This window comes from Montipora capricornis, chromosome 6 (genome assembly GCF_036669925.1).
Source record: "Montipora capricornis isolate CH-2021 chromosome 6, ASM3666992v2, whole genome shotgun sequence".
NCBI lineage: Eukaryota > Metazoa > Cnidaria > Anthozoa > Scleractinia > Acroporidae > Montipora > Montipora capricornis.
This window is the reverse complement of record NC_090888.1, coordinates 63,405,022-63,415,021: the sequence shown is the minus strand read 5'-3', so window position 1 is coordinate 63,415,021 and position 10,000 is coordinate 63,405,022. Positions and strand designations below refer to the sequence as shown.

The 10,000-nt window shown below is 40.5% G+C and overlaps 1 protein-coding gene across 5 annotated transcripts in view; it reads right to left on the bottom strand.

The window, feature by feature from the left end:
* Positions 1–1,862: 1,862 nt before the first annotated feature.
* Positions 1,863–10,000, bottom strand: part of LOC138052842 (solute carrier family 28 member 3-like) — a 20,264-nt gene continuing 12,126 nt past the window's right edge. For 4 of the 5 annotated variants that reach the window (XM_068899427.1, XM_068899426.1, XM_068899429.1 and 1 more), the window contains 2 exons: positions 6,622–6,802; positions 1,863–4,104 (listed from right to left, as the gene is read on the bottom strand). In XM_068899427.1, coding sequence (XP_068755528.1) covers positions 4,016–4,104; positions 6,622–6,802 — 270 coding nt within the window. In that variant the 3' untranslated portion in view covers positions 1,863–4,015. Of the gene's footprint in view, positions 4,105–6,397; positions 6,579–6,621; positions 6,803–10,000 lie in introns of all 5 variants that reach the window. The other variant, XM_068899428.1, reaches the window with a different exon arrangement.

Sequence of the window (10,000 nt, the reverse complement as noted above, 5' to 3'; positions counted from 1 at the left end):
AGAATCTCAATCAAACTTCAACTTCCGGTAAGTTTCGTTTAATTTTACAATTTTATAGCCATGACGTCATCGACCATCTGTCCGTACGTCCGTCCGTACGTCCACTCCTCCATGTATGCCAATGTGACCAGTATCACGCTAGTTTACATCATACATCGTTGATATTGGACATCCATGTTATGATCAATCGACACCTGTCAAAACAAGGTATTCTCTGACCAGTATACGTAACCAAATCGCGCGCTCAAGCTTTGAGCTCACCGAGGTCAGCTTTTTTGTTGAGTTGACCGCTGACCAAGCACCGGTTTTCGATTGCCGTTGCAGGCTGAACCCAGGTTAACTCACCTAAACTTAACCGAAGCTTTATTTTTCGCGTGCTTTCTGTGGTTCGACGTAGCCACACGGCCATACTACGTCAACTATAGTTCTTACATATAGTCAACGCTTTTCTTGTTCACGTGGAAAACGGTTTGGAAAATGTTTTCTTTCTGCATTTTTCCCTAGTTTCAATCCAGTTTGACATATCATGATATCTGTGGTCCACACTGGTGACTACGCAGTTATTCAAGTCAAGCATCGGAAGGATGTAAACTTTTTAAAAGCTGAGTATTTGTTTTGAATTTGTTTAGAGCTGCTTCTTTTCTCTGTACAGTCAACTCCCGCCTTGCGGACACCTGCTATTACGGACAGCAGCTAAATCCCCGGCGAAAGTTACAGACGTTTGAGTGAAATATACTCCCGATATTACAGACTCTCGCTATTACGGACTTACGAACACTTGATCCGGTCCCAACGTCACAATTTTGTTTTCTCTCTCGTTAAAGCGGACACCGAGCAGCATCTTGGAATATTTGCATTCATATCAAGTCTATTTTTTCTGCTTTTTGATTCAGAGGGGAATTTAAGGTTACTAATGAATTTAGTCTCCTTGGCGACAAAGTGGGAGAAGTTGCAATTCAAAGGAGAAGTACAAAGAGTCGATTGAAACGATATTTCAACACAATGTGATCGCTGATGTTCACGTTTTTCCTTGAAAATAATTTTTTTTAGAAGTGTACATTACTGTACTTCAGTACGGTAGGAAACCAAAACGATGCATGTGTGGACATTGCTGCAATATGATGATTGTTTTTTACGTACTTAGTACTGTACACAAAGGGTACGTAACTCCTGTTCTGCTCTGTTTGTAAATAAAGTTATGACGCTCTTTACGTGCGACAACGGGTCTGAAAAAGGTACTGGAGTTAATGAAAATGAACACACATGTGACCCCCTTCTGTAAATATGGTTTAAAATAAAAATTTTCTCGCACCCCGCTATTACGGACACCAAATCGTGGTCCCGAGGGTGTCCGCTGTAACGGGAGTTGACTGTATTGCAGTTTTTGGCATATCTTCAGAAGCTCTGATAAGGTTGTATGATGCCTGAAGGAGCTATGACTAGAACAGAAACGAAAGGAGAGAGAAAGAGAACGACAACGACAAAACAGGATACCAGTAATAGCTCATACGTGGGGGAAGAAATTACTCCACAAATTCTTTCCTTGGTCACTAAGCCGTTTGTTATTTTAACGGATGTGTTATTTTAAGTTGATGTGTATTTTTAAAAAGTGATTTAATCGGTTTTCCTTTATTCAGGAATGAAACTCGAATTTTTCTTCTCAACTGAAATTAAATGTGATGCTCGTACGTTACTTCCATTATTTAGTTCATTTAGCCACCCCGTGTTTTCCACAAACCCCGGAACCCCGCGCCCGGCTTTTCCACCAAACCGTAGTAGTCTGTTGCTATTGTTTTCGAACACGACAGTCGCTGATGAGAGGGAGTCGGTTTCAGAGAAAAAAACTTCGTCGGTCAAGTACGTTTTTCGACCATTGTTAACTTTATTACAGAAAAGGCATATATAACAATGTAAGTTAATTATGTAGGTTTGTTCCCCATACGTCCCCCCAACTACTCAAAATATGTTAGCGCAACACCACGTATCTTTGAAAGGTGATTTGCCCGTTTTCAATTTAAAAATAGAAGCTTTTTATGATAAATATCACTTAACTACAGATTAACAAGTAATAATTTATTCTATAAGATTAAAACACTAAATTACTATAAATTTACAAAATGGCCGCTTTCTTGGCATACGGAAAAACGACACCAAATATTTGCTCTCAGGATCAAAGGTTGCCAAATAAACCCCTCTATTTCGTAATAACGTTTAATGATTAACCACAATCCTTTTGGTGAATTAAAAAGGATCGTGTTATTTACAACTTCAACAAAACGCAGTGTTGCAATAAACAAAAGTCTATTTTAAAAGTGCCACAAGATCAATAATTGACTTTACCTTCAAAGCGTTGAAAGTTTAACACCCGACTCACTCACCTAATTAAGCCGGTTACACACGAGCACGATAGCGCGAACAATTATTAGGGAACCGGTCAAAACTACTATACTCGAACAGGACCCACCTTTGGGGTAGGGGGGTTCTCAAAAGACACCACCGATCTTCGAACTTATCACATGAACATTACCGACAACATTTTATTGGTTTTTAAATTTGAGTTGACACAGGAATATTCAGCTAGCAAGAGTCGGCATTACTAGACAAACAAGAAAAGTGAGGTTTGAATCTCACTGTAATCTTTTACTGCTGGATAGAGGGGTGGCTATGCAATATAGACACCATCTTTTGACGTTAAGCAAGGGGGGTGCAGACGACACCACCATCTATTTTGTGGTTTGGTGGGTCCTGTTCGAGTGTAGCAGTTTTGACCACTTCCCTAACAGCGAATTAAAATCATTTGTAATCTTTAATTTTCAGAAAAAAGGAAACATGAATTTCAAATAACGGTTTATAAAGACGTTGCCGAGGTACGCCATAAGGTATTGTGTTAAGTATGGGACATTAACACGAAGCAAATAATATTAAAGACCCGGCATCCCGGCTACGCAAGACATCCAAGAAAACAGAGTAAATATAATTCAGTTTCTCGCGGCTGGCTGTTCCTGCAGCTTCTCGCGTGCCGTCAACAAAAAAAAAAGATGATAGAACTGCATTGTTCCCACCTGGGATGCTAAGATTGTCATATATAAATCTAAATCTACTCAAAGCAAAAGGAAAGATATTTCTGAGGCTGAAGTTAAGAGATACAATCGTGTAAATGAGCTGTTGTACCCGTTTAAAAGCGTAGTTAATTGCAAAAAAAAATTGTTGGGTTTCTCGTCACTGTGGAATGTACCCTGCTTGGTCCTGGTTTTCTAGCGATGAAATGGAACCTCCGCACAGATCGCCTCGATGCTCTGTTACGCATGCGCGAAAATCGTTGAAGAAAGGTAGAATTGAATTCTGCCCTTCGGGTAATTTGTCTCAAAACAGCGTTGCCGGAAAACGATTCGGAACATGTTCGATTAAACTATACACTATGACTGGGTCTTACCGTCCACGAGTCCACGCAACAGGTAACTGAATTGACTAAAGAACAGGTTCTACACTTTGATAAAAATGAAAGGAGCTTCTGCTGCAGAGAGCTTAGTATTCCGCAATTTAAGCAGAAAAACAGTGCTAAGTACGGCTTGGGAGTCAACACTTCACGCATCTAAAATAGTTGTGAATATTAAAATCAGAATTACCATTACCATTACCATTCGCGGGGGTTGCGTCAATGCAAATTTTGTGCCATTTGAGACCTTTCCAATAAAACCGTAAACGTCGGTCAGCCGCTTACAGTTCAGAGTTCGCTGTCTTGCCGTTGTAAAGGGAATTAGAGATCGGAGTCACGTGACTTTTAGCCGTTTTCCGTCAATCTCAACGTTCCCTAAGTAGAAAACTTCTGCGGCAGCTCTCGAGGATAAGTACAAGATAATTTTCAAAGCAGGCAAATCAAATCCCCTCGATACCGATTACAAACTGATTTTAATAATACGACTAAAATATGGAATAAAAGGATAATCCAACCCAAACCCTTAAAGCCACAAACGACTCCATTTCTACTATTTACACTAAAAATTATACAGTAGCATCAAGAACCAGTTGTTCCATTTATGGGCGACACAGTAGTGCTTGCGATGTTTATTGCGGCCTCATACAGTGTCTCGTCGTATAGAACACCTAACAAGGATAAATGAAAGATTATATTACTCTTTGATTGATATTTCCTGATTTACCCGCGAGTCACTTAAACAGGATAATGCTGTCTACCATAAGAGGGGTTTTTCTTCGATTGCGGCAGTTTTTCCATGTCATCAATAGGAAGTTGGTGACTGGATATAGTAAAGCGAGGTCGAGGCTTCTCAATGCAATAGGCCATTTTCGAGTTCATACCTGCCTCTTCTTCAAAGCGAGTCCAAGTGCGAAGTTTTTCTTATGAAAATTAGTTGTCGCTTTGAAGAGGAGGCAGACATGAACTCGGAAATAGGCCACATCGGAAAATACCATAATACTCTTTGTTTGTCCCCCCAAGTTTTGCATAAGCATTGTTTTCTCATGGGACCATCCTAAGTCCCAAGAAAAACTGAAAACAATGCTTATGCAAAATTTGCGGGGGACAAACAAAGAGTATTATGGTATTTTCTGATGTGGCCTATGCTAAAATTGCGTTCACTACTGCGAGGACAATAGCTTCACTTGATTTCATATCCGCGGTTCAATATATAATTCATTTCATATATCACTTTGTTCAATGAAGCAGCTGTTCCAAATTTAGCGAATGGGAGAACTGATCTTCGCAATTATCTCACAATTTAACCAATAGTGTCTTGTGTCCATAAGGGTTGAAACGTGTAACGCGCGTTCACAGCTTCCGAATATCCAGTACAAACTGATTGGTTGAATGTTTCAGTGCTAAGTACCATATTTGGAAACCCCTCGCTCTTGTTGTTCCAAATATGGTACTTAACAAATTGAATATTCAGCAGCTTGTTTCCTAGCAAACAAGGGTTACACGTTTCAACCCTTATGGGTTTCTGGTCTTATAGACACCTGAAAAAGAAGATCAGGTAGATTCAACGGGATTCGAACCCGTGACCTCTATGATACCGGTGCTGTGACCTACCAACTGATCAGCTACCAAACCACTCAGCTGGGAGCAGGTCAATTTGTTGGTAGAGCATCGCAGAGGTCATGGGTTCAAATCCAGTTGATGCCACCTGAATTTTTCAGGTGTCTATAGAACGTTTTCACATGACGTCACAGCGGCCACGTTGGTATAGCCCACTTCGGAAAATACCATAATACTCTTTGTTTGTCCCCCCAAATTTTGAATGAGCATTGTTTCCAGTTTCTCTTGGGACTTACAATGGTCCCAAGAGAAAACAAAAACAATGCTTATGCAAAATTTGGGGGGACAAACAAAGAGTATTATGGTATTTTCCGAAGTGGGTTATTCTATAACAAAGAAATGGAGGCCATGATGGTGTACCAAACTGATCCTCCGGGAATAGACCTCTTTCGCTTGTACGTTTTGTTTTCCCATTTCATACCGCGTGATGTTACTCTATAGAACATTTTTTCAAATGTCGTCGTATGCACGTGCTTATGTACGAATTGAATAACTTATGAAAAAACAAAAGGAAAATTCCCTTGAGAACATCACGTGGTCTGAAATGGAAATCAAAACGTACAATTGCAAGCTAAAGAACTCTTTTATTGAACTCTATTTTTGTGCAAATACTTTCTTTTGCTTCAGTAATCCAATATGGCTGCTGGTCACGTGATTGAAAACGCTCCGTAAGACACATCTTTTCCCTTTCGTCTTAAACCCGCGCTTCAAATATACATTTGTTTCAATTGTATTACGAAATGTACATGTCTGTAAAATTACACAAGCATAAACGCGAGCAGAAATGTTGGTAAGGTCCTGGTGCTTCCTAGGTAGTTCCAGTCCTTTGCGAAGGAAAACGGATAGCATTGTGATCTCAAATTAACTGACAAATTACCCGTTATCCCCCATCAAGGACTGGAACTACGCAGAATTGACAAGGAATTACAGCAAGCAAAATTTAGTGTCATTTGCTCACATCCAACACGAGCTTACATTTGGCCATTTCACTCCGTTGAATTTCACAGGGGAAGAAGAAGAAATGCATTAAAATGAAAAACGTTCATGCAGAGCTTGTCGCCACGGCGTAAGTTCCACCGGTTGCGGAGCGCAGACGTCTTGGCGTTAATCACCGCCGGTAAAATGAAAAATTATTGGGCCGAATGACGTTGGTTTTCGGCAAGCTACACCAACGCGGGGGCTTTGTGCCAACTTCATACGTAATCTTTCCCCACGATCAATTTGAGTGGACATTAATAATCTTACGAATGAGCTAGAGAGAGATTAGATTTGATTGGTGTCCAATGTGAACTGGTTTTTGCTATCGGAACCAAAATATCTTCTACGCCTTTACCAAAGCCTCACCTGCGACACAAGCCGTCATAAAACAAGCTACAGTTCCAGCAACAAGTGCTCTGATAGCAACCTTGGACATGTCGGGGATTCTGTCCCGAGCCATTGGGCCTAGGCCACCCAATATTACTCCGATGGAGCCTATGTTGGCAAAGCCACAAAGGGCGTAGGTGGCAATAATTTCAGAGCGGATCTGTTTCAATAAAAGAAAATCGGCAACAAGTTACAAATCTCACCTGCAATGCACGCTGTCATGAGACAAGCCACTGTGCCTGCAACCAGAGTCCGTATCGCAATTGTAGCCATGTCTTTTCTCCGTGAAGGTGCCAGTGGACCCATGCCACCAATCTGGATGCCAATCGAGGAGACGTTGGAGAAGCCGCATAACGCGTATGTCGCTATGATCTCGGAACGAATCTGTTAGGAGATTAGGGTGCACAGAAAAGAATACTATCGAGTAAGGAAGGCTTTCTTTTTTGGAGAAATCAAAGTTGTTGTCAAGGCTGCTTTTCCAGCGTTAGTAACAAGATTAAAGAGAAAGATAATTTATTCTATAAATAAAGTCTCTGTTACGGGCCAGAAGGCCCATCAGGCCGGCGCTTATCACCGGTTTCTTGTAGCATGAAGCGACTAGGAGTATTTATACTCCCCCCTGGATGGGATGCTAGTCCATCGCAGGGTTACCCCCAGCATTTTTGCCGGTACCCATTTATACACCTGGGTGGAGAGAGGCCCCGTGAGAGTAAAGTGTCTTGCCCACGAGCAGAACATAATGTCCCCGGCCAGGACCCGAACCCAGACCCGGACCACTCGATCCGGAGTCGAGCACTCTGACCATGAGGCCATCGCGCCTCCCAGAAAGATAATTTACGTGGATAAAAATGTCTCCACCAAAATGGAAAACAAAAACAAAAGAACAAACCAACCAAAAAAGCATGCATAAAGTCAAGGGGCAAACTCGATTGTTATCGCATCTTTCTTGGGGGCGAGTTTCTTCCGAAAAGAAGAAACTGTGCATGCGTATTCTTTCTTCCATTTTTTCACTTACTTTTTTGAAATTACTTCAGGAATTTTTCCATCAGCTCGACCAAACTCGAGAAAAAGAAATTGAGTTATTCTTAACGAGATGGCAGTGTATAGTTCACATGTGGTTATAAAAAAAAGTGTCAGTTTTGCAACAGTGGGCAGCTAAAGAATCAACCACTATGCGCCAGCATTATGAGCTGGAGGCACACGTCAAGTCGAGTTTGGGTCCTCACGAGCCTTGAAGCCGGAACATAGTCATGCAAATACAGCGGAATAACGGTCAAGACCATCATCCCAATTAAAACATCGCATCAGAGGGAGAAATAAGTTAAAATAGCTAATATTAACTTTAATATTCTCACTCGCTTCTTCCTTTGATTCTGTGCGAGTAACGCCAGGACGCCATCATCGCTATTTGAATCAAGTTCTCAATACTTTCACCACAGACCTCGTCAAGCATAACAAAGCACATCATTTGTTTTGATGCCGCCATATTGAATACACAGACGTATGTGAGGTTGCCATGGTTAAAATCCCTTTTTGGATTTTGCGTTCCATTCGGTCGAAAAATCCGGTGAATCTCGGATTTTGACAAAAATCCACTTTTGGATTCTCCGAAAGGAAAGCACCCTTAAGGATGAAATTTTATTATTTAACAAAAAAAGCGCAATGTTAATTGTTATTGTGTTGTTGTTTAAAGTTGACTTGATTATAGAAAAAGTTAAAAGACGCCATTAGTGAAAGGCCTTTTCGAATATAAACGCAAAGAAAAAATGACAAACGCATTTTCTCTTGCTATTTTTGTTAGTGTGAACAGAGGTGACAATTTCCTTCACTCACTTTCTTGTGAACAGGACTAAAGTTAACCAAAGCCATGCATTGATAGGTTTTAAATAGTCCACTGTCAAGCACGTGTTGTTGTTATTCAGGATTATGTTCAGAGCGAGATCATGCAAACATCCCTTCACCAAGTCTTCAAGGTGTGAGATTTCATCCACGCTTCTCGTCACATGCAGATCATGGTTACAATTGCGTTTTAGTTCAACACTGGTTTGCATGCACAGGAAACCTGTTACATAAATAGTTCAATCTACCAAACTTTATTGATACATTTATATTTTTAATGTTTAAAAAAATAACTGGTGCACCCTATCTTAAGTATCATTCAATGGAAAATTCCTTCGACGGCGGAAATACAATGCAGCTTGTCATGTCAAAACAGCAACCTGAGCCCCTGTGTGTATCCATCCCCGCCAAAATTTAAACTTGTTATTCTTAAATCCAAAGCTTCAATTCAAGCATTCTATCTTGCAATTTAACTCGCAGTCGTCAATCAGACATTCAATTCCGAATTGCATGTTTCATTGATCAAAGGAAACATAATATTAAATCAACACGACCTAATCAGAATAACAATGGTTCTTGTAAATTCCGCCATTTTGGTCACGTATATGAAAGTCTACCCAAGGTTTGGGTTTAAGAACACGTTTGAATTTTGGCGGGGATGGATGCCCTTATGCCCCTTACAGGTCCATCGTGGGTCCAAATAGAGCAGTTTTCAAATGAGTGTCGTAAAACCAAAACCGAAGTAATTACTTTGGCCAATCAAAAAGGACGGAGACAATCCAGTAAACCAATCAAAACTCGAAGTAATTACACGTAGCCGACACAAAGCGCGCACAATTGTGTACGCGCGAGCCACGATTGGTTTTGGTTTCACTTCTGATTGGTTGAAAAAGTGGCGCGAGAACTTTGAACCAATCACTGGGTGAAGTAATGCAAAACCACAGTAATTCACTTATTACTTTCGACAATCAATTAAAACCGCTCTAAATGCTACAATCTCAGACACACATGTTGTAACACTGAACACACTTTTCTACCTCCCCTTCGTCCTGCACTGTTGATTCTTGAGCTTCGGTGCAATCAACAGCCTCTGAGCGTAGCATTAATGGGGCAAAGGTGTACATGTTCGACTAAGTCTTTTCAAGTTAGAGAGTGAAATACCTTGTGTTATAATGTTACAACGACGTATGGCCGATACTGCAGTTTTGCAGACTTTCTCCCCCCCCCCCTCCCTCTGTCCCTCAAGTTGTCGCGTCCGCCTTATTTTTCATTTTTCAAGAAATCTTGTTCGTCCGCCTCATTTTTCATTTTTCAAGAAATCTTGTTCGTCGGCCTTTCTTTGCTTCATGTATTCATGAAGGTGGAAGATGCGGTTGACGATTTTTTTTAAAGATGATATTTGAGATGGGTGCACTTTACCAAAAATAGTAATATACTTGACTGTTATTTAGTGGAACTACTGTTTTTTACCCTTAATTCTATTAAACTATACCATTCTGCACGCGTTCACACTTGCCGATATTATGAACGTGCAGAGTCCTAACAGTTATGCAGAAGCTTAAATCACTATAACCACTTTTAATACATCAGTGTTGCTCAGATTTTTACTTTTATTAATTTTTATAAGTGGAAGAAAAGTAAAACATTCTTCAAGCTGTGCCTTGTGAGTTAAATAAATTATCAAAAATTAGTCTAGGGTTAGGGTTAGGGTTAAGGTTATTTATGTGATTGACAAATTACATA